General features: G+C 36.8%; 1 protein-coding gene across 1 annotated transcript in view; it reads right to left on the bottom strand.

The window, feature by feature from the left end:
• EVI5 (ecotropic viral integration site 5) overlaps positions 1-26,011 on the bottom strand; it is a 214,395-nt gene that overhangs the window by 117,668 nt on the left and 70,716 nt on the right. The window contains 2 exon segments of the mRNA XM_051999991.1: positions 730-919; positions 20,244-20,473. Coding sequence (XP_051855951.1) covers positions 730-919; positions 20,244-20,473 — 420 coding nt within the window.

Below are 26,011 nucleotides of genomic sequence, written 5' to 3'. Positions count from 1 at the left end.
GTTTTGGCATCCCTGACACCAGTTCCAGGACCTCACAGGCACGTGGTAGGTTGAATCAAATCTGCAAATAAAACTAGTGCACTCTAGATAACACACTGAATGGGATAAACTGAGTGAAGATCTCTCAAGGGAATGTGACCCTGAACTATGGCCTTACTGTGGCTTGGACTTTACAACAACAAGCCGCACTATAACTAAAAAGCTGCAGGTGTTCAATTATCTTGGATGAACATTTCCCCTCCTATGTTCCACTGCCCCCACCTCCACTTCTTAATTAGCATTTAAGTACTTTTAAAGGCCATGGCTTTGGGAATTCAGGTAACAGAATTCTCTCATCCAAGAATATCTATAGCAATTCTCTAGGGAAATTTAAATGAAGAGTTTATTATTTGCAAATATTCCTTTGTTTCTGGGACAGATTTTCATGTTTAGAATATAAGCCTGGACTCCACCAGACAATGGGAGAAAAATGTGTGGCGGAGGGGGAGGAAGGAAAGGAGGGGTATTCTGGTCTATAAATCTTGTGTTTTGCAGTTTGTGCTCTGCACTCCGCTACTGACACCTTGTCTGTTAGGAGTTGCCCTTTCTCCAGGCATCATAATAAATCCCTTTTTGCCTTTTTTTTTTTTCTAACCTTGAGAGTCTCTCATTTTTAACTTGGGTATGAGTCACTGTCCCCACCCAACACCCTCTATTAAGCTACTGTAGCAGTAAGAGAGACATAAATACCTTAACTTGTTTCTCTTTCTTTTTTCGAACATCTTCCCATTCGTTAACAATTCTTCCCCAAAGGATCCAAGAATCTTCTTCAAGGTGGCTGAGATTGCTAGAAGCAGATGAACTTGATACAAGAGAAGAGCCGCTGTTTCTTCTTGACCCATTTACAGATCTTAAGGACTTACTGTCCGTCTCTAACAGTCTAAAACATAATAAAAAATTAACTTAAAATCTAATCCTGTACCAACGAGAACAAACATTAATGAAACTTGCCTTATCAAAGTTTCTCAGTACCTAGTTATATATACTATATCAAAAGCAGGGGGAAATAGTTTCAACTCTTTGAAATCAACACAATACGTAAAAATGTTTCATTATTATTGATAATGTCTTTTTTGAGATGCTATAATTAAAAAGCTTAAAGAAAAACTTTGATGGGAAGATTAATTCCGGGTGGGGTCTCACAAAGAAATAATGGAGTGTGAGTGCAAATCCCAAAGAAAGCTCTTCCTGATCCCTCCCTCCAACTTGTTGGTTTTATTTTCCTCTTCAAATGATCTTCCATTTACTTCTTCATCTACATGTTGCACATTATTCCAGTAGAATGTAAATAATACTAGTTCCACTTTTGTCTTTATCTCAGAAGCTTAAGGCATCTTTGAGTGCAACAGATGCTTAATAAATGTTTGTAAATTGAATTGAGAAGTGGTCAGCATCAAGCTCAGAACCTGGCAATCATTTCATATGTGTCTACTAGGATTTGAAATTTAGGATCAACATAAATAGCTATTAAGCAAAATCTTTTCCCCACAAAGTTTACAAAGATTTGTATTTAGCTTATGGTAGAACACTGGCATATGCAGGTGAATCTTAAACAGATGAAAAAATCTTGGCTGCTATTTATTTTGGATCTTTTCTACTTCTCAAAACATTTCTTAATTTCCATGCTATCCATTTTAGAGCATGATGATATTTGTTCTTAAAGCATATTTATTTTATTTGTAAGTCTTCTAAAAGCATAAACCAAGGTCCATATAGTATGTATTCACTTTACAGAGTCAGACTTAGAATAAACTCAATCACCCGAATCTCAACCTCAAATACTATTGCTGAAAGGGTTTTTTAAACATCCAGAAACAGGTATGACTAAACCCTGAAACCTGAAATCAAACTAAAATTTATTAATTATCTGTTTATGGCCACTCTCAACAATCCCAGGACTAGAGATGTTTTCTTACTTATCAGAGGAGGGGCCAGAGTAATGCCTTAGTCACAAGTCCTGAATTTAAATTCTACATCTGACATATTAGCTTGGCAACCTTGGGCAAGTAAATAACCTCTCAGCATCTTAAGATGGTGGTCACCAAATTTTCTAGGTCATATATGTACACATATAAGTAAAAAGAAAAATTGGGGGCACCTCCAATATGTCTGCTTACATACAAATTAAATATACACACTACATATACATACTAATAATTATGTATATTACAAAATTGCAAAAGAAAAAAAAGACATTTTTAAGGGAAAAGCTAAAGCTAAACTAATATTTGGACCTAGAGTCAACAGGAAACCACTTGAGTTTACTGAGTGGATACAGTCAGACCATGGAATATTTATTATCTTGGTAGAGGCCTGAGACAGGAAGATCATAGTCCGATATGAGAGAAGTGAAAAGTGAAAGGTGACTGTCTAAACAGATTTCCCCATACCTAGTTCTAGCAAAGGCCTAGAGTTTACACAAGACCAACTGGCAATCAAGAAATTGCATGAGAAACTAAAGTTACTGATATCTGCATTATTATCTAAGAATTCAGACAGAGGTACCAAGTCCAAGGAAGTTGGGCCCGTCAAGCAGCTAGACACAGGACATTAACAATACCAAAAGTAAGGAGTTTTTCCGAGAAGCGGCAGAGGAAAACAACAGAGAACCACAGGACCACAAAATTAGGTCCAACAGCTCTAAGACTGAACCTCCAGAGGAAGTCCTGAATATCCAGGGCTCCAAATTTTCTATATTCCGAAGGCCCAACCCTGAAAGGAAGAAGTCAGCACATTAACCCCACCCAAAAGTACAACAAGACAGTAGGGTCTGGCCCCAATACAAAGTTACAGTTTAGTAACAAAGCTGGAGAAATTGAAAATAATCAAAATAAACACCATCCAGTATGAAAATGTATTGCAAACTGATTCCAAAACAATTTCAAGTATACACTCAAAGGGAAAAAAAAAGTTTTAATTCTATATTAATTCCAAAGATAAATAAAGCAAGAAAAAAATTTAGGTGAATAAAATCTCTTAAGAAAAGTAGAATAAGTAGCCTAGAAGAGAAAGTAAATTTTACTCATGAAATAGATTATCTATAAACTAGAAAACAGACAGCAATTAATGATCTCATGAGAAAACAAGAAGTAACAAAATAAAATAAAAGGAATGAAAAAAAAGAGAAGAAAATGTATAAAATATCTGATGTTAAAAACAACTAACTGGGTCAAGAAGAAAATTCTAATTAATCACTAGATTTCCTGAAGCTACATTTTAAAAAAAACCTAGACATTATATTTCAAGAACTAAAATATAAAAACTGCTCAGACATTAGAACTACAGGGCAACATGAAGATAGAAATAATCCACCAATAGTCTCCTAAAAGGAACTCCAAAAGGAAGACATAGGAATGTCATATCAAAATCCAGAGGTCCCACATCAAAGAATAAACACTGCAAGTATACAGAGAGTACTTGTCAAGTACAGTCGCAAACTGCAATCAGGACTTGGAAGCACTATTAAAAACAATAAAATATCCTAAAAGACAAAAAATATATAGGCTTACACAGGGGAAACTTGCCCTGCAAAGTATAATAATCCTAAAAAGGGGGAGGGGGGGGAAGGGTCCTTTAATGGTACAGAGAATTTTAGCTTTTCTTTTTTTTTTAAATAACTTTTTATTGATAGAACTCATGTCAGAGTAATTTTTTACAACATTATCCCTTGCACTCACTTCTGTTCCGATTTTTCCCCTCCCTCCCTCCACCACTTCCCACAGATGGCAAGCAGTCCTATACATGTTAAATAGGTTACAGTATATCCTAGATACAATATATGTGTGCAGAACTGAACAGTTCTCTTATTGCACAGGGAGAATTGAATTCAGAAGGTATAAATAACCTGGGAAGAAAAACAAAAATGCAAGCAGTTTATATTCATTTCCCAGTGTTCTTTTCTTTGGGTGTAGCTGCTTCTGTCCATCTTTGATCAATTAAAGCTCTCTTTATCGAAGAGATCCACTTCCATCAGAATACATCCTCAAACAGTATCTTTGTTGAGGTATATAATGATCTGGTTCTGCTCATTTCACTCAGCACCAGTTCATGTAAGTCTCGCCAGTCCTCTATCTGTATTCATCCTGCTGGTCATTCCTTACAGAACAATAATATTCCATAACGTTCATATACCACAATTTACTCAACCATTCTCCAATTAATGGGCATCTATTTATTTTCCAGCTTCTAGTCACTACAAACAGGGCTGCCACAAACATTTTGGAACATACAGGTCCCTTTCCCTTCTTTAGTATCTCTTTGGGGTATAAGCCCAGTAGAAACACTGCTGGGTCAAAGGGTATGCACAGTTTGATAACTTTTTGGGCATAATTCCAGATTGCTCTCCAGAATGGCTGGATGTGTTCACAACTCCACGAACAATGTATCAGTGTCCCTGTTTTTCCACATCCCCTCCAACATTCCGCATTGGCTTTCCCTGTCATTCTAGCCAATCTGACAGATGTGTAGTGGTATCTCAGAGTTGTCTTAATTTGCATTTCTCTGATTAATAATGACTTGGAGCATATTTTCATATGCTATAAATAGTTTTAATTTCTTCGTCTAAAAATTGTTCATATCCTTTGACCATTTATCAATTGGAGAACGGCTTGATTTCTTATAGAGTCAATTCTCTATATATTTTAGAAATGAGGCCTTTATCAGAACCTTTGACTTTAAAAATGTTCTCCCAGTTTATTCTTTCCCTTCTAATCTTATCTGCATTAGTTTTGTTTGTACAAAAACTTTTCAATTTGATATAATCAAAATTTTCTATTTTGTGGTCAATAGTGATCTCTAGTTCTTCTTTAGTCATAAATTCCTCCCTCTTCCACAGGTCTGAGAGGTAAACTATCCTATGCTCTTCCAATTTTTTAATAATCTCCTTCTTTATGCCTAGGTTATGAACCCACTTAGACCTTATCTTGGTATATGGTGTTAAGTGTGGGTCAATGCCTAGTTTCTGCCATACTAATTTCCAATTTTCCCAGAAATTTTTGTCAAATACTACGTTCTTATCCCAAAAACTGGGGTCTTGGGGTTTGTCAAACACTAGATTGTTAAAGTTATTGGCTGTTTTGTCCTTTGAACAGAACCTATTCCATTGATCAACTAGTCTATTTCTTAGCAATACCAGATGGTTGTAGTAAGTGCTGCTTTATAATATAATTTTAGATCTGGTACAGCTAGGCCACCTTCAGAATTTTAGCTTTTCTGATGAAAAGACCAGAGCTGAATATGAACTAATTTTCTATGAGAACTTTAATATTTTCAAAGGATACTAAAGGGATTAATATAATTTTATTTTAATTTTTTTTCTGGAATCAATTTTTAAGAAACAGATCCCAGGAGAGGAGTTAGGAAGACCTCAGTTCAAATCCAGCCTCACACACATAATCCTGGCAAATCTCCAAACATCTGTCTGCCTCAGTTTCCTCATTTATGAAATGGGAATAGTAATAGCATGTACCTATTAGTATTGTTTTGAGGATTAAAAGAAATATTTATAAAGTACTTTATAAAACTTAAAGACAGCTACATAAATGCTTATGATTTATTGTTGTTAATAATACAAAGAAACTGACCAAAGATGCTTAATTATGCTTAAAATACAAGGGTTCCCCCCACCTTTTCTTTCAATTTTTGAGAAATAATTAGGTGGAGATTATTATTAATGGTGAAATGTGCCTTAGAAAACAGAAGGAAATTCAGAAAGGTGCACAGCTTTGAAAGTAATGTGTAGAAATTATTATTATTACTTGTTTCTTATCTTATGGTTTCACACGGAATCTTTGTGTCCTGTTTAAAAAAAAAATTTGGTTTTAATAAAAAACAATAAACAGAATAAACAAAAAAGAAGAAAAGTAGGTATAGAGTCTCATCTCTTTTTTGGATCCAAATCTGGTCGTTATGATGTTAATAGAGGTAACAAATAGAAGGAAGAGATGCTTGTAAGGGGAAGACAACTAGTGCAAACAGAAACACCTAAAAAAAGATTAAGATAAAGTAACTGAAAGAATATAATACTGTGTTTACAAAAGAAGAGGGATTAAAAAATTAATAACTTATTAAAAAGTGTTTAAGATGGGGAAATACAAATCTAGAACTCTTCTAACATTAAATATGAATGTATGGAACAACCCAATAAAACAAAAGTGGAAAACTGGATAAGAAAATAAAACTCTATAATCTATTGCTTACAAGAAAAACATTTAAAAACCAAAATTATACTAAAAAGCAAAATTGAGGGGATAAAAAAAAATCTACTATGCACCAAATGAATCCAAAAAAGTAGGAATTGCAATCATGCTGACAAAGGAAAAACAAACACTAAAAAGGGGGGTAAGAGGGAGAATTACTAAGGAAACTACAATATGATGGAAAATAACAATATAGGCAAAAAACCCAATATTAATTTTTAAAAATTATGTTCCAAATGGCTTAGCATTCAAATTCATAAACATCATCTGAGCCACAAGATTAAAAAAAATTATATGTAGTAACAGGAGAATTCAATAACCCTCTCTCAGAAAACTATAGGCTTATATTATTCATAAATGACTCCAAAATTTTAAACAAAATCCTGCCAAAGAGTCTACAGTAATTTATTTAAGAAATCATTTATTACCCTCTAGTGGAATTTATACCAGGGATGTAATTACAGTTTAACACTAGGAAAACAATCAACATAATTAATCATGTTGAAAACTAAAACATTGAAAAACATATGATGCTTTTTAATGTAAAAGACCCTACAAAGTATAATAATAGAAAGTTTTTTTAAAAAATATATCATAAATGCACCTATTTAAAATCAAAAGCAAGCATCACATGCAATGAGGATATATTAGAACTCTTTGTAATAAAAACAGGAGTGAAGCAAGGATACCCACCCTCCTTACTATTACTTGATATGGTTCTAGAAATGCTAGTGACAGCAATGACAAGAAAAAGAAATTAAAGCCACATAAAAATATAAAGAGGAGATAAAATTATCCCTATTTGATGGTGAGCTAATTTAGTTAGAAAATCCTAGGGAATTGACAAAGCTTCAGATAACAAAATGAATCCTTAGAAATCATCAGCATTTCTATACAATTAAAAAACAAACCAAGAAGCAATAATAGAAAGGGAAATCTTATTCCAAATAACAATAAGATGCACAAAGAATCTGGGAATCAGTCTATTACAGCACACAAAAACGAGGGTAGAATCAATTACAAAATGTTCCTTAAAGATTTAAAGAACTTAGATAACAAAAAATAATAGATAGCATTTCTATAATACCAAGCATAGGTCAAGCATTCTGATTAATACTGTAATGGTTTGTACTTCCTTCCAATCCCTCAAATACCACATATGCGTCATCTTAAAAAACAAAACAAAACAAACAGATATTAAATGTAGTCAGTTTATTTCTACTGCAGGCAGGTCTGGACACCTCTGCTGTAGCCCAGACGCATTCCCAGCCTGCCAAGAGGCTACCTCGCTCTCACATGACCTCATGCAAGCCATTCTGCTAGATTTCAGTTTTCTCATTTGTAAAATGAGAAAATAAACTCTAAGATCCTCTTCAACTCTTAATTTCTACTCCTATAATTTGTTCCTCAAGAAGAAAAAGTCCTTGGGATAGAAAATGCCACTTGCCTCCAGAAAAAGAATCGTGGAGACTGAATGGCAATTGAAGCATACTATTTTCACTTCTTTTATTTTTTCTTTCTTTGTGGTTTTGCCCTTTTGTTCTGATTTTTCTTTCACAACATGACTCATATGGAAACATATTTAAAATGACTGTACATGTATAACCTATAGCAGATTGCTTGCTGTCTTGGGGAGGAAGAAGGGAAGGGAGGGAGGGAAAAAAAAATTTAGAACTTAGAATCTTACAAAAGTGAATGTTGGAAACTATCTTTACATATTGAAAAAATAAAATATTATTCAGTTGGGGGTGGGGGGGGAGAAGAAGCATAGGTCTTAAAACATATCTGGGTCTCAAAGGCAGAAATAACATGACTGAGCAGCCCTTTCCGTCCCAGGTATTCTTAGGATGGCCCCTCAAGCAGGACCACCTGGCCAGCTCTGTTACCGCACCCATAATCCTCACACTCTTTACTCTAGAGCAGTTTGCAGCAGTTGTATTGCCTGGGCTGGAGACTTGCTCTTCAGAGCCCAGGATAGTAGAGGGGAGAGGAAGAGGAAAAATAGGAGAACAGGAAGGAGAGGAAATTCATTTTGAAGGCACGGATTGCACACCAATCATAAACCCTTTGAAGGCAAAATCAATCTCCCACAATCTCCCTAGAATAGTAAACTTTTCAAATTAAGCATGAATTAATGTTCATCAATTATATAACAATTTAGATGTTTCTTACCAAACAAGCAATACACAAGCCCTACAATAATCAGCTGATGTGGGGCACACTTCAGAATTTAGATCTCGACAGACTTCCTTATTACTAATATGACTAATTACGATAATTTCTTATATTTACAGAGTGCCTACTCCATGCCAGGTGCTATGCTAACTGCTATCCAAATACAGTCATGACAAACCTGGGAAGTAGGTATTCTTATCCCTATTTAATATGAGGAGGCTGAGGCACACAGAGGCTGTCTGAGGTCATTAGTGAACTGAGTCAGGCTACTTAATAATAGAGTGCATATTCATAAACTGGAGAGCCCAATAGGGGCAGACCTGGATGGAACCTTTGCATTTGCCTTCAGCGCCCCAGAGCCTTTTCCTCAAAACTTCCAGCCAATGCCCGCTTCTAATGATGCTGATGCCTTTCCCTCCATCTCCATCCCTCCAAAGGTTGCTTTGTCTTTCCTAAAGTGAAATTGTCCTTTAGACATGGTCTTCCTCGATTAGAGTAAGAGCTCCTTGAAAGCAAGTGTTCTTATTTACAAAAAGAAGTTTTTATTGACATCTTTGGTTTTATAATTGCCTCAATATTCCACTAGTATTCCCATCACTTAACATAATACATGACACATTAGCATTTAATAAAGTTTTCCATTCATTCATTCCTGGTGAAGGCCCTCCTAAAATCCTGATCATACAATCTCTCAATCTCACCTTCTAAAAAGCTATTTTCCTTCTACCATGCCAGGCAAACACTGAAAGGGCCCCACCTTGGGCTTCACCATCTCATTAGAACTTTACTAGAAGGGGGAGCCAAGATGGTGGAGTAAAGGCAGGACCTCACCTGAACTCTCCGCAAACCCCTGCAATACCATGAAATAATGACTCTAACTAAACAAATTCCAGAGCACAAGAACCCACAGAAAAACAGGATGAAACAATGTTTAAGGCCAGGACAATGTAGAAGGTGGTCAGGAAAGTTCTGTCTCACCTGGGTGAGAGTAGAGCACAGTCTAGCACAGATTGCACTAGAACATACTTAAAACAGGAGCCAGCCTTAACAGCCATGAAAGCAGCAGCAGCACTGGCAGCTTCTATAGCTCTCGGCCCAGAGATCGTAGCACTGAGGCAGGACTCTGGAGTAGCAGTGTTAGGGCAAGGAGCAGCACTAGGACACCGAAACTTGCAGCCCCAGAGGATCAGGGATCCTCCCCACTGTTCCAGGGCAGAAAAGAGTGCTTGTGGCTGCTCACAGGCCAGAGCATAGGCCAGGTAAACACACCTCTCCGTAGATCACACTGCCTTAGAAGTGAAAACTTACAGTCTCTCAATCTATCTCTGAAAACAGATGCACAAAACCTCTGAAACTTCCATCCGGGGAGCAGGACCCTACTTTAACAATGAATTAAAAATCAAGTAACAGGCTGAGAAACTGAATCAACAACAGAAAAAGATTCTGACCATAAAAAGTTATTATGGTAACAAGGAAGATCAAAATACATTCAGAAGATAACAAAGTCAAAACTCCTATAAGCAAAGACATCAAAGAAACTATAAATTGGTTTCAGGCTATGAAAGAGCTCAATGGGGATTTTGAAAAACAAATAAATGAGAGTGATGCAAGAAAATCATGAAAAATAAGTCAATAGCTTAGTAAAGGGAGTAAGAAAAAAATTAAGAAAATAATACCTTAAAAAACAAACTATAGTAAAAGAAGTATACTTTTCCAATAAGGAAAAGAATGCCTTGAAAAACAAAATTGGCCAAATGGAAAGAGAAGTACAAAAATTTACTGATGAAAAAAGCTCTTTAAAGAATAGAATTGACTAAATAGGGAAAGAAATCTATTGAAGAAAAAAACTTAAAAGTAGAACTGGAGAAATGGAAGAGGAGGTACAAAAACTCACTGAAGAAAAAAATTCCTTAAAAATTAGAATTGAGCAAAACGGAAGTTAGTAATTTTAAAAGAACTTAGAAAACAATAAAACAAAACCCAAAGAGTGAAAAAAATATCAGATATTGTGAAATATCTCAAAGGAAAAACAAATGACCTGAAATACAGATCCAAGAGAAATGATTTAAGAATTACTGAACTGCTTTAAAGCCATGACCTTAAAAAAAAAAAAAAAAAAGCCTAGACATCATCTTTCAAGAAATTGTCAAGGAAAACTGCCCTGAAACTCTAGAACCAGAAAGTAAAGTAGAAATTGAAAGAATCAATCACTTCATCATCATCCAAAAGAGACCCCAAAATAAAATTCTCCAGGAATATTACAGCTAAATTCCAGAATTCCCAGGTCAAGGAGATATTGCAAGCAAGCAGCCAGAAATGAACAATGCAAATGTTGTAGAACCACAGCCAGGATAACAAAATTTAGCAGCTTCTACATTAAAGACTTGGAATATTATATTCTGGAGGCAAAGGAGCTAGTATTACAATCAAAAATCACTTACCCAGAAAAAATTGAATATAGTCCTTCAGGGGGGAAATGGACATTCAACAAAATAAATGACTATCAAGAATTCTTAATAAAAAGATGAGAACTGAATAGAAAATTTGACTTTTCAAATACAAGATTCCAAAGAATCACAAAAAAGTAAATAGGAACGGGAAATCATAAAGGATTTAAGACTGTTTACATTCCTACATAGAATGATAATACTTGTAACTCATAAGAACTCTGTCATTATTAGGGCAGTTAGGAGTATATATAGAGAGAGGCACAGGTGTTACTTGAATGAGAAAGGATATTTTAAAAATAATAAATTAAAGGGTTAGAGAAGAATGCATTGGGGAAAGGCGAGGTAGAATGGGATAAATTATCACTCATAAAAGAAAAAAGAAAAAACTTTTACAATAGAAAAGGGGAGGGATAATTAGAATTGGCCCAAAGATGGAATAACAAGCATATTCAATTTCGCATAGAAATCTATCTTACTGGACAGAAGCAGCTACACCCAAAGATAGAACACTGGGAAATGAATATAAACTGCTTGCATTTTTGTTTTTCTTCCCGGCTTATTTCTACCTTCTGAATCCAATTCTCCCTGTGCAACAAGAAAACTGTTCGGTTCTGCACACATATATTGTATCTAGGATATACTGTAACTATTTAACATGTATAGGACTGCTTGCCATCTGGGAGAGGGAGTGGAGGGAAGGAGGGGAAAAATTGGAACAGAAGTGAGTGCAAGGGATAATGTTGTAAAAAATTACCCTGGCATGGGTTCTGTTGAGAGAGAGAGAGAGAGAGAGGAGAGAGAGAGAGAGAGAGAGAGAGAAAAGAAAGAAAGAAAGAAAGAAAAAAGAAAGAAAGAAAGAAAGAAAGGAAAGAAAGAAAGAAAGAAAAGAAAAGAAGAAGAAAGAAAGAAAGAAAGAAAGAAAGAAAGAAAGAAAGAAAGAAGAAAGAAAGAAAGAAAAGAAAAGAAAAAAGAAAAGAAAAAAGAAAAGAAAGAAAGAAGAAAGAAAGAAAGAAAAGAAAAAAGAAAGAAAGAAGAAGAAAGAAAGAAAGAAAGAAAGAAAGAAAGAAAGAAAGAGAAAAGAAAGAAAGAAAGAAAGAAAGAAAGAAAGAAAGAAAGAAAGAAAGAAATCTATCTTACCTACAGGAAAGTAGAAAGGAAAGGTTAAGGAGCAAAAAATTGGAACAGAAGGATTTGCAACTGTCAATGCTGGAAAATTACCTATGCATATAAGAAGGTTATGAGATAAGTGGAGAGAAGGGGGGAGAAAAGGTTGTATAAAAGAGAATTGATAGAAAGAAGGCTTGATTAAGGGAGGGAGGTAATCAGAAGCAAAACCCTTTGGAGGAGGTAAAGGGTGAAAGGAAAGAGAGAACAGAATATATTCTAATCTGGTTAGAATTTTCCTAAAGAATGCACTGAAACTAAGTGAGGGCCAGAGGATTCCCCATGAATAAAAGTGATATAATCATTAGTGTATGAACTTTAAAACATCTACTCTAGCTGTTCTAAGAGCCTTCTTGCTCAGTTCTTATACTATGACCTCTGCCCAGATAAGATGTCAAGATACCTTAACTTTCACACTAAATCGGATTTTAATCAACTACTTGTATTGAGAATAACTGAGATTTCTGAGTATACCAAGATTCAAATAATCAATTCAATCTCTAAATGAAGTCAATCCAGTTTCAAAGATTTCTCAAATAAAAGAATGGTCCCTGAATTTTTCTGAAGAATGCAAAAACCCAAGAAAACACTGAAATGGATTTATTTAGTTTAAAGAATTTTAATGTAGTATAGAATCTTTTTCAGAGTTTATTAGTTGAAAAGACAAGCCAGTGCATTTTTCCACTCAACTATCTGAAACATAATAAAAACAGTACAACTTTGTGATAGCCTTTAAAGGAAATAACACATTATTGCAACACAGTAATAAACTACATAAATAAAGAGAAATAATTTAAAGATTCAATTTGTAACAGTTCCTCTTTAATTATAGCAACACTAAATCTGAAACTTACTTGTTCAAATTCATATTTCCCCAGAAGTAGTATCTTCAAGAAAGAGAAAACCACACTGAACAACAAAGAGAGAAAACAGTCCCCTTTCCACTTTCATTTACCTTTAACTCTATTGATTAATCGCAAACAGAGCTTTGGAACTTTGAACTAAACTATTCCTCAGCAGAACAAAGGGGCAATGACTGTGCATAACAAATTCTCAAATTTTGGTCATCTCTGTAAATAAAATGACTAAAAGACAAAGAACTGACATCTTTAAAGCACCTGGTTATCATCAAGTGTTCACTTGCTAAATTTTGATGGGACGTTATACTATGAATACAGACAGACAAGCCATTGCCCAAGTTTTCACATTTTCAACATAAAAATAATTCTGGCACTTGGAAGAAAATTAGAGACAGTACCACTCACAGTAAACAAACATTTGACAAATATTATTCTAGAACAAAGGAAAGCTCTGAAGCTTGAGAGAAGTAGAAATACAATAATGGAAAGAGCCCTCGATTTTCCCTAAAAAGCCCTGGGATTAAGTCCTAACTCTACTACTTATTATTTGACAACTTAACTACTCTGACTTTCAGGTTTCCATTTTATAAAATGGAAGACAAGCAATTATATACCATTTATATCCCATTGGTGGGGGCTGACTTTTAGGTTTGAAGGCCATTACAGGAGTAACAGAATCAGATAAGGGATTCCATTCTAACCCATCCTTTCCACTCTGCCCTCAGGAAGTCTGCTAAAATTAAGGAACTTCCCTTCATTTTAGATTTTTTTTCCTTCTATGCTACTTTCATTTTCTGGCTCTTAGTGAGACATTCTTTCTCCCCTAGATCCCACACTGGGAGCACTTTGTCTTGAATAGAGTCCACTTAGCTTGCACCTCAATACCACTCCTCCCTCTTGCTCCATCACACCTATTCTGAGGTTAGCGCTACCTATAGCTGTCATCCAATCCTCTCCCACTAGAGGATTTGGTCACACGTGATATGCTCACCCCCCAATTCCCAGGACCTCCCATCCCCCTCGCACATCTGCCCCTAAAGCCATGTGCCTGAGTGGGATGGCAGGAGATCCAGGGGCCCAGGCTCACCTGACCAGAGGTAACTCACTAAGCTCTCTCCACCTCAGCTTCCTTCTAGCTCAGAGAGCAGATCTGGAGTCTACAGCATCTTCCTTAACTTCCTGGAGGGATCACGCCATGATCCAGCAGAACCCCACAAAGATTTCACTTTCAAGATCAAGAAAACCGAGATTTTCTGTCTGTGAGCAAGCAGTCTTCTGCTCTTTCCTTGACCATTTCTCCCCACTCCTTGGAGGCTCAGCAACACTAGCCACTATATGCTGCCCTCCACTTTCAGAAGAGCCTCTTCCTGCTCCTTGAGGTTCCTGAGTGATCATAGACTTCTGGCTGCTCAAAGCCACCATTTCTTCTGTGAGATACTCATCTTAAGTTCTTGGGAGCCAGAGATGTGTCAAACTTGTAATATGTTTATATTTAAAACTTGGGATTGCTTGATCAGGGAACAGCTAAACAAACTAGTACATGAATGTAACGGAATTATAACATTACTATATTAATATATGTAAAATAATGGGATATATTATACTATTAAAAATATGATAAACATAAAGAAATATGAAAAGTCTAGTTACCCAGACTTCATCCACTGTGCTATATTGGACGGCTCAATGGGAAGATGCACATGAAGGGATATAGAGGGAAATTTAGATGTAAAGACAAAATAAATATAAAAAATTTTTTTTAAAAAACAAATGTTTACTACTGGGCTGTATCCTAAAGAGATCATCAAAGAGGGAAAAGGATCCACATGTGTAAAAATGTATGTAGCAGCTCTTCCTGTAGTGGCAAGGAACTAGAAACTGAGTGGCTGCTCATCAGCTGGAGAATGGCTGAATAATGGTACATGGATGTAATGGAATATTGTTGTTCTATGAGAAATGGTGAGCAGGCTGATTTCAAAAAATCCTGGAAAGACTTATATGAACTGATGCTGAGTGAAACAAGCAGAGCCAAACATTGGCAAACAAGGAACATTTCACATAGTAACGGCAAGATTACACGATGTTTAACTCTGATATACTTAGCTCTTCTCAATAATACAGTGGTGATCCAAAACAATTCCAATAGCCTTAGGCTGGAAAATGCCATCCACATCCAGAGAGAGAAGTATCAAAACCGAATGTGGATCAAAGAATAGTATTTTTACCTTTTTTGTTTGCTTTTTTTCTTGCGATTTTTTTCCTTTTTGCTGATTTTTCTGGCACAACGTGATAAATATGCAAATATGTTTTAAAAGACTATATATGTATAACCTATATGAGATTGCTTGTTTTCTTAGGGTGGGGAGAAGGGAGAGTGGGGAAAAAAATTTGAAACTCAAAATCTTACAAAAATGAATGCTGAAAATTATCTTTATATGTATTAGGAAAAATAAAATACTACTGAGAAAAGAAAAAAAAAAAGATGGGTGTTTGATAGGAAAACTGGGGATCAATGAAAGAATTGTGAAATTTCCAAATTCAGCCCACCCCATTCCAATACTTTTATCTTCTGGGCCCAGTTCGCTGTTTAGATATACCATCTGTCCCAAATATAGACAGATAGTCTATATCTATCTATGTAGATATAGATACACACACACACACACACACACACACACACACACACACACACAGCTGGACAAGTACTGGAAAACGGACACTGTTATGGTCTTTCCTGAGAGGGTGCTTTCCACTCCCTTCAACCTTCTTTTCTAAATATCCTCCCCAAATCTACCTCTCTCTCCCACTGTTCTCTTTAGAATACCTGTTCTATATTGAATAAACCTTTCATTTGTCACTTCCTTCATTTTTTCTCTCACTGAAACCTAACTCCTTATTGCTGATACTGCATCCCTGGCCATCCTTTATTGTCCTGATTGTACTCATACCTTCACTCACTAGAAGAGAGGGAGAAGGAAAGGAGTAAATGAGGTTTATTGAAGAATGTATTTAAATGCACAGAAGAGAACTGAAGAATTTTTATTTACTATACATCTAAAAGAAAAGCAAGCTGTATTTACATAATAAAGATTTACAGTTCCATGTATAATCCTTCTCTTATATTTTCCTATATTATGGAAATGTTCATTTTATTTGGTGTTTGAACATAAAATAAATTTTTTTAAATGTAGGTTCCTATTTTTTAAAAACACAGATCAAGGTAATTTTTCTAAAGTATAAATCTGGTATATGTTATCCCCTTCTTCAAACTCTAGTTACTTCCTATTAGTTATAAGCAACTATGTCAATTCCTCTTTTGAATTTGCACCTCTTTCCAACATTGCCCCTTCCAATTTTTGTTTTTCCTACACGAGGACACTTCCCCACACCCAAACTGGCTGTTTCCTCATAGGAAATTCTTCTCACTAGTATTGGCCATTTTTCAAGCCGAGCCAGTTATCCCTCTTCACCTCCATCTCTGGCTTCCCTGATTTCCTTCAAAATTTGGCTCATTTCGAGCAGAATCAGGAGATCATTATACACTTCAACAACAATACTGTATGAGAATGTATTCTGATGGAGGTGGATTTCTTTGACAAAGAGACCTAACTCAGTTTCAATTGATAAATGATGGACAGAAGCAGCTACACCCAAAGAAAGAACACTGGGAAATGAATGTAAACTGTTTGCATTTTTGTTTTTCTTCCCGGGTTATTTTTACCTTATGAATCCAATTCTCCCTGTGCAACAAGAGAACTGTTCAGTTCTCCAAACATATATTGTATCTAGGATATACTGCAACCTATTTAACATATATAGGACTGCTTGCCATGTAGGGGAGGGGGTGGAGGGTGGGAGGGGAAAAATCGGGACAGAAGCGAGTGCAAGGGATAATGTTGTAAAAAAAAAAAAAAATTACTCTGGCATGGGTTCTGTCAATAAGAAGTTATTATAAAAAAAAATTGGCTCATTTCTCAGAAGGCAAGCTCTCAACAACTCCATGAAAAGGGTTCCAAACCAGGAATACTAATAGAAATGCAAAATAAAACAACTCTGAGATTCCATTCTGACATTTTTCAGACTGACAAAGATGATGCTCTGTTGATATAACGATAAAGTGGTTCACTTTTTTGAAAAGCAATTTGAAACTACAGCCCCAAACTCTCCAAACTGTGTGTAACATATCCTTTCATCTAGAGATATCACTACTAAGCATATACTCCAAAGGTATAAAATAACTAGGGAAAAAACTAATATGAATGAAAAATGAATAAAACATTGAAAAAGTACTTACTAGTGAAAAGCAATATGCTGTGCGTCATAGTCATGTAAAGTAGTATTTTGTGCTGTAGCAAAGAACTGGCAACAAAGAAAGTTCCTATCAACTAGGGAACAGCTGAACAAGTTATGACTTAAGTATTCTATTGAAGTGCACAATGTTGAATGAGATAGAAATGAAACTTGGGAAGGCACGTATAAACTTGACAGTGAACTGAATAGGCCAGAAGAACAATTTATATAACGATTCAAACATTATAAAGAAAAACAATGATGAAAGACAAGAATTCTGATGGATACACAAGACTTCCCTCTTCTTATCAGGGAGACAAGAAACCAGAAGTATGAAATCAGATATACATTTTCTGATATGACCAATAGGCACATCTTTTGATCATCTACACATTTTTTTAAAATAAGCTGCACATGGGGCACCTATATAATAGATACAGTACTAGTCCTTGAGTTAGGAGGACAGAGTGCAAATCTGACTTTAGACACTTAACACTTCCTGGCTCTGTGACCCTGGGCAAGTCACTTAACCCCAACTGCCTACCCCCCCAAAAAAAAAGAAAAGGGAAAGAAACATAATTGCACATAATAGAAATTCACTGTTTTGTAAGCAAAAAACAGATTTATCCCTCAAAGCATTGTGAAGGAAAAGTCAGTTCTATGTGGACAGTTTTTAAAAGAAAATTAGTAAAAATTGTAGCAATAGTAGGCAGAAAGATCTTCTGAGGAACTGAAACTGCTGATATTCAAGTGTTAGCTATGATCACTGCTTTCTATTTAAATCCTAGCAAAGCTCCACTTTGAAATGTGATTTGGTTAAAACATATTAATAATGTTTATTGCAAAATAATATTGATAGAAATTAATGTTATACAAGGTGTAGCTTATCTTTTGATTTTCCTTTTTTACAGACTATTTCATCTTGCATTAATTTTTTAAAAAAGGAACTTTTAGAAAATCCACAATCTTTGAAAAGTTTCAATGTGTTATTTCTATGGTACAATCAGCAATTTTCTTTGTCAAATAACACAGAACCAAAGCAAATACCTTCTTATTTTTTCCTCCAGAAAAATCATTATTAGGTTTCTCTTATCAAATTTCCATTAGCTGGTATTCTTGACAAGTCTGTCAGGGTAAAAAAAAACATTCTTTATGCTCGTCTATTGGGCTAGATCTGAAGAAGGCCTATCTGTTGCTCCAAAATTCCATATTTGTCTAAATTTTCTAGAGTTTTATTTTTGCATATAAAGCACAATGGTGGAGGGGCAGAGTGGGAGGTATAAATCAGAGGACAAACTCTTTAAAAGGAACTATTTATAACACCAGGCTGACAAATCTGGGGAACTTCTTTGGAAGGCTAAGTTTAAAAAGACCTACGGACCAGAGAGGAGTAGCCCCAGTCAATGCAGAATATTTCTTTACCTTTAGCTCTACTGCTCAAATATTAGGTGTCTGTTCACTTTTTAAAACCTTCATTTTTGAATGAGAAAATGCCTCCCATTCTACAGATGCATGTATAGAAAAGCCACACGGCACAGAAACAGAAAACTGTTCCCTGAGTTAGGGAAACATGAGTTCAAGGCCTGCCTCTAATCCACGGAGTCCTGAGAAAGATCCTTAGTCTCGGGGGCCATTCTGCAGGACTGGAGGAGTTTTCTCCCTGAGAGTTCCCTACATCAGTGAAACCACACCCATGACATACCCCCCCACCCCCACCCCACCGCCACTGATGGAACAGTTGTGCTTGGTGAAATATCCAAAGTGATCAAGAGTCCAATACTCCATGACCAAGATACTCCCAGACATATTGCCAAATGCAGAGAAATTGGAAGGACAGTGGAAATGAATGTGATTGCTTTGGCAAACCTGTGTTATATAGCCAGCCAAGTTGCATCTAAAAATGCCCTCAAAAACTGGAAGGTACGCAGCAGTTGTTATCAGAAAAGTTAGTGAGGGCCACAAGAAGGAATAAATTCATCTAAAAGTCAGTCCAAGGCCACAAAGATCACATTACAATTTTAAGAGAAATACATTCATTTCTGAATTTTGAACCTGCACATGCCTTCCTAATGGAAAATAATTCAAAACCAAATTAATGACCATGTTTGTTAAACTTTATCATTATACATTCTTAATATATAATGAGTATCATTATATATTAATACATATCAGTCTTCATTAAACTGCACTGGGCAGAGATGGGAATGATTCCCTGTTCCTTGGCCACTGGCAGCTGGTTAGTTGGGCAGCAGGGGGCCCCCACAGTGCTGAATGGCAGCACAAAGAGATATGATTCAGAAATCCCACTTAACTCTTGGGTTAAGTAGCTGGCTTTACATATACAACGGAAAATTCTAGAGTCAAACAGACATGTAAGATTCTACTCCATTCTTGCATAAAAGAATAAAAACTTGCAAAGACTTCTTTCTCCAACATCCAAGTCCGAGCTCAAATTAAATCATGTTGGAACCTTTAGCTAGTTTCCAAGAACACTGTCCAGTATCTTAAGTGGCTTTATATAACTCACTAATTCAATTCAAAGGCATATATATTTTAAAAACAAGTACTAAATTCTAAAATATGATATAAAGGGGCAACTAGGCAGCAAAGTGGATAGAGCACCAGCCTTGAAGTCAGGAGGACTTGAGTTCAATCTGACCTCAGACACTCAACACTTCCTAGCTGTGTGATCCTAGGCAAGTCACTTAACCCCAAGTGCCTTAGCAAAAATTATAATAATAATAAATAAAAATAAAATATTATATAAATCATCCCAAATTTTCTAGAACAAAGATTTTTCTGATTTTCCAACCCAGGCCTTTTATAAGTTTTGAGCAAACAAAAGTAACTTTAATAACAAGAAAATTACCTATTTTTATTTTTTACGCTTATTATATGGTATATTTAAAAAGGCATTTCAGCTAATTATTGCTTTCAGTTAAGAGAGGTTTTAAACCACTGGTAAATAAGCCCTTTCTGTTGAACCTCAAATGCTACAATTAAACAAGGGATCTCTCAGGATATCTTGCTTTTTCAAAGATAAAAGAAAACTAAGCAATCCCACTCACCTGTTCTGTTCCTCCAGTTTAGCCAGGAGTTCTAAGTCGTCTGGACTCAGCTGAGATGGGGAGGATGGTGAAACAGCTGGTGTGGATAGCGTAGTAGAGGAGGATGTCGTATGTAAAGAAGCAGATGGACTTGCCACCTGGCTGGCCATTTGACTGACTGTTTGCGAGACTGTGTTCTTTACCCATGTGAGAGTAGAACTCAGCTTTCCTGCAACCTTGTCTGTCGCCACCTGTTGAACAAACATACATATATGGATTTATAGAGAGAGAGACATTTCATATATGTATATATATATGTATGTGTATATATATATATGTGTGTACACACACACACACATAAAGAATTTGTAGACAAATTTCCATTCTTCTGTATTTTTACAAGGATATGATGTTTCTAAGGTTTTTTTCTGATACCATCAATGAAAATAGGCATTTTCTTGATAAAGATAACAAAGGTAAAATGTTTTGACAGATGCCTTTAAAACATCTAGCTCTCCATTTTAAAAAAAATTTATTTTAGGGCAGCTAGGTGGTGCAGTGGATAGAGCACCAGCCCTGAAGTCAAGAGGACCTGAGTTCAAATCTTGTCTCAGACACTTAATGTTTCCTAGCTGTGTGACCCTGGGCAAGTCACTTAACCTCAATTGCCTGGGGGAGGTGGGGGGGAGGATTAAAATTTAAAAAGTTTGTTGTTCCTTTTAGAGATGTGAGAATTCATTTTAAAATTAGTGCTAGTAGTATAAGTTTAATGGAGAGGGAGAGGGAGAGGAAGAGGGAGAGAGAGAGAGAGAAGGAAGAAAAGTACATCTTACTAAAGGATACCAAAACTAAGAGGAATACAACTAACAAAAAAGAACAACCTAGATTATCAAGATATGTTAGATGGTATCTGATTAAAATAACTAGTACTGAAAAATACCAGATTTACTAGGGCTATGATGACTAACTTCAAATATCTAAAATGCTATCATAAAGACTTATTTTATAATATTGATAGCTAGCATTTAAAGAGTACTCTAAGGTTTGCAAAACACTTTACAGATATTATCTTATTTGATCTTCACAGTATCCCTAGGAGGGAAGTGCTGTTATTATTCCCATTTTACAGAGGAGGAAATTATGGTTGAGAGTCAGTAATTTGACAAGTCACACAGCTACTAAGTATCTGAGAGTAAACCTGGACTCAAGTCTTCCTGACTCTAATTTTTATAGTTACAAAGGAAAGGACTTAGACTACATAGTTAAAGGAAGATACAATTCTGTTCAATATAGGAAAGGATTTTCTAACAAGTCAAATTGTCTGAAAGTAAGCTAGTCCATCTGCCCGGCAGTGAAAGAGATGGACAAATGGTGGTGAAAGAGATGGGGAAAGGTAGACAATTCTTTTTCAGAGAATTTATAAAAAGAATATATTGACATTAGGTAGGCTGGTAGACTAAATGACAGAGTCCCTTCCAGAATTTCAAAATTCTATGTCTAAGTCCTCGAATGCAGAACACATTCATCTTGAATAGTTGAGATGTGTGTGTGTGTGTGTGTGTGTGTGTTGTGTATACACATACACAAATTCTGCAATGGAAAAACATATATCAAGTAAGCATTCACAGGTTAGTGTTCATTTAGTAACTGATTAGCAAAAGATATCCTTTTGATATCTTTACTGTTTTACGTAAACAATATATGTTTATACAAGTCTATGGGAGCTATGACTTTGATTACATATCCAATATTAAAAGGCCCAGTAAATATCTCATAGATACATCCACCCGTCATTACTACATGTGTTCCTAATCACGCACACTCACCAACCTCTGTAAAACCAGAGGGCCCCCAACTCTTACACACACATTTACAGTAGGCACAGACTGAAGTGCCTAAGCTGCTTTAGGAAATTAAAAATCCCCCGGGGAAAATCAAGGGTAATTATTGAATTACTTATCAGCTTTCTTTAGACTGGTAACACATACATAATCAGAATATCCTGAAAAAAAGCTGGTGCTCTCCCATTCATCTCTCCATCCTCAATCCCTTTTCTTAAAAAGGTAAGTACAGTGAGACAATCAACAGTTATTAAATGTTTTCCTTGTGGCAGAGCCCGCAAGGATTGTCTTTTGCCTTTCTTCATATCCCTAGCACTCAAATACACGTAGTAGGAGCTTAATAAATGTGTAAGTGCAGAGGAAAGCAAAAAAAGTAGAAACAGTTCCTGCTTCCAAAGAGCTGCCAATGGGAGAAACAACATATAAGTAAATAGGTCCCCAGAGGTAATACACTGAGTAGATGGCAGGTAATCTCAGAGGGGGAGCTACCAGAGTAAGAGGCAGCCTTTGAGCTGAGCTCTGAAGGAAGCTTTTGGCATGGATGTTCCACATTCCCTTGGATGCAGCTCAGGTATGCCAATGTGTTCCTAAATACGCTGGGCCCTGTACTCTGCTCAAGCTCTTCATTCCCTCCTAAACCTTCCCTACCGCTGACACCATGTGCTAGAAGAACTAGGCCTAGGACCCAAATCACATCCCTTGTCTACAAATCTGAAGTAATCTGGGATGATCTGGGATAAAAGCCAAAGTTTAAAAAAACCCACACCCTCTAAATTCACAAAATGAGAAAAAAAGCTAAGGCCCAGCTTAATATACACAGCCTTGAATGTGGAAAGAGAGCATTAATCTGAGGTCTATGAACTTCCTGGGGTCAGGGACAGACAGACAGATATTTGGATAGATGGTTGGAAACAGTGCCTCCCTCCAGGACTTTGAGAGGAGGGAAAGAACCCAATGGACAAGACTGTAGCTGGCTCTTGTTGGGCCTTTGTTTTCAAAGACCACCAATGATGTCACAGAGGATTGTCTGGGCTGGTGCCTGAATGGACTAGGAGCAAGCAGTGATTTTTAAGTAATCTTGTATCACTTATGGAGAAAAGTTCCATCAGAGAGATTTACTCATCCCAGGCCACATGACTGCAAATGTAGTCACTGAGTTGTCTCTACTCCAAATTTCTGAATTTCTCCAATTTCTACATACAAATTTCTGAACACATTTCCATTGCATCTAGTATCTGCTTTACATAAACAAACCAAAAAAAATCCACCATACTCCTTTAGTATGAGTGTCTTTTAATATCTATCAAGTGACTTCCATTTAACCATGGTTTGAATACCCAGTTGCAATTCTGACTCCCCTTCAAGTTTGTGAAATAGGATTCAGCCTACATATGGAATAAATGAAGTCAAGAATAACTCATCTTTACATTATACTTTCCTAAGTGAATTTGTAACATTTGGCTGCTTTCATCAATAAGGTATCTTAACCTTTAAAATCTCAGAAGGGAAAAAAGGCTGAATTACAAACCACTTTTAGTAATCTATTGGCTGATTTCCTCCTCCAAATCCTTTCCTTATCCCTAACTTTTTTTTTCCATATTCCTCCTTCAACTCTCACAATGATGGCATGAAGATAGTTTGTCTGCTGACATTTATCCATACCAAGCTGTCTACCTTACTCAGAATGATAATGCATAAAATAAATGTTAAGCAAATTGTAAAAAGGTCATTTTAGTCACACAAAAAAATCCAATGTAATAGGAATCATTATAATTTAAATATAAAATTAGGACTTCAAACTTGAGTTGTTTAATTTTTTGGGGGGGGTGTATATATGTATAACAATGCCTAAAATTTTTGCATAACAAAAATTTAAATCAAAAAATACCAAAAAAAACAAAAAAACAAAAAAAACCAAAAAACTCCAAAACAAAAAAAAACCAGAAAGACTCTGGCTGTGGTGACTAGTTATCCCTATCAAGAGCACTGAATATAGAGAACATAGAGAGCAGGGAATTCTAGCACCAGTCTCTGCACTAGTCCTTCTGGGCCTTATAAGCAATTTCTGCTGCTCTAATGGAAGCCCTGAGCACTTATGGAGTGATGGGCAGCACCAGCCCAACTTTTTCAACGCAGAAAATCTACCAGAGCTTGACATGTCCAGAACCGAATTCCCAGGCATCCGGACAATAACCATTGGTCACACACACACTATGTGCCAGCAGTGAACTGAAGACCAAGAATACAAGTCCCTGCCCCAGGAGCTTACATTCTTCCTTCCTTTCTTTTTCTTTCTTTCTGAGGCAATTGGAGTTAAGTGACTTGCCCAGGGTCACACAACTAGGAAGTGTTAAGTGTCTGAGACCAGATTTGAACTCAGGTCCTCCTGACTTCAGGACTGGGGCTCTATCCACAGCGCCACCTAGTTGACTCAGGAGCTTACATTCTAAAGGGGGAGACATCCTGCATGTCCTGTATCCTCAGGTGTTAGGACACAAAGACAAAGCAGATGGCCATGCTTCTTGAGTGTCACTTCCACTGACAAAATGTGCCAGTTTCTGATACTGAGCTACTTGATGGAGCCAAAAGCTTGGGTGACAAGAACTGTTCTGTGAGGGTCTTCAGGCCCTGGGGCTGCAGCCCCACTGCAGGGCACTTGCCAGGCTTCATCTCCCTGAGGGAATGGCTGCGGGCAGAAAGCACTGCTCCTCCCAGGGTTCCTGGAGTGTGAGGGCAAATGCCTAAACTCTGGGCCCAGACGGCCTCCTGTCCCGCCCTGGGTGCCCAGCTCCTTGGGCCAGGATCGCCTGCCTGCCCCGGGGATGACAGTTGGTTGGCAGTTGGTGAGCATGGCTGGCTCCTTACCCACAGGAGATGCTCCCATGGATATCTGTGAGGGTTGGGCTGGAAGCTGGATTGGTAGTCTGGGGATGCTGCCATTCCCTTCCCAGGACGCCTGTGTCTATCTGACTGTTGCTGGCAGTTAGCAGTTGTTTTTGATGGTGATGAGGAAAACGGGCCCCTTATCTGTAATGATTTCCCCCCGAATTGTTAGCTGTAGAGGCTGGGCAGATATGTCAAATACCAAGTAAATTATAAATCGGCATGCTATTATATATCAGCTGGTACTGTGAGTTTGATTACTATGAATCACTTCCTCAGACTTTGATCCTTTCTTAGTAGATTACTGACAAAAAGAATTTCTGAGCTTACAAAGAGCTAAGGACCAGATACTAGACACTTAGGCTAACCATTACAAAGCCCTCCAACTCCCCTGTGGGAGATGGAGGGGGGGAGGGGGGAGTGAATGGAGAGGGAGAGGGAGATAGAAAGGGAAGGGAAGAGAAAGAGGGAGGGGGAGGGGAAAGGGAGAGAGAGAGAGAAGGAAAGGGAGAGACTATTGTATACAGCTTTTTCAGAGTTTTAGCCAAAAGAAAGTTAAGATGTGGGATGGCAGATATCAGAGACAGACGAATGAAGTGGTTTTCGAGTATGGGCGAGGCAAGGGCATGTTTTAGAGCAGTAAAGCAGCAGCCAGAAGATGGGAAGCAATTGAAGATTAATGAAAGTGTAGGAGTGATAAAGGGGACAAAGGATGGACTAGGGTCACTTCGACTGTCAAGGAGAATGGCCACCTGTTTATTTGAGATAGAGTGATCTGAGAGGAAGAACAGGAGAGAAGAGGGAGCTTAGAGAGAATGAGTTCCAATTTTTAATGAGATGTGAGGCAATGTTCTCATCTGGGTAGGGGGAAGTGCAATGGGAATGTGGGGAGGTAGGGTGAAAAGGCTGGAAAGGGAATGAAGAACTCAACAGAATGTAAGAGCAGCAAGTTCAGGCAAGGTAACCCTGTAGAGTTATAAGTAGCAGGAACAAGTAGGCAAACATGATGGAGTGGTTTCTCAGGACATCCTATGCAGGCAAGGCAATCCCACATCCTTTTAGAAG

Source organism: Antechinus flavipes, chromosome 4 (assembly GCF_016432865.1).
Source record: "Antechinus flavipes isolate AdamAnt ecotype Samford, QLD, Australia chromosome 4, AdamAnt_v2, whole genome shotgun sequence".
Classification (NCBI taxonomy): Eukaryota; Metazoa; Chordata; class Mammalia; order Dasyuromorphia; family Dasyuridae; genus Antechinus; species Antechinus flavipes.
This window is presented reverse-complemented; position numbering and strand designations above follow the sequence as displayed.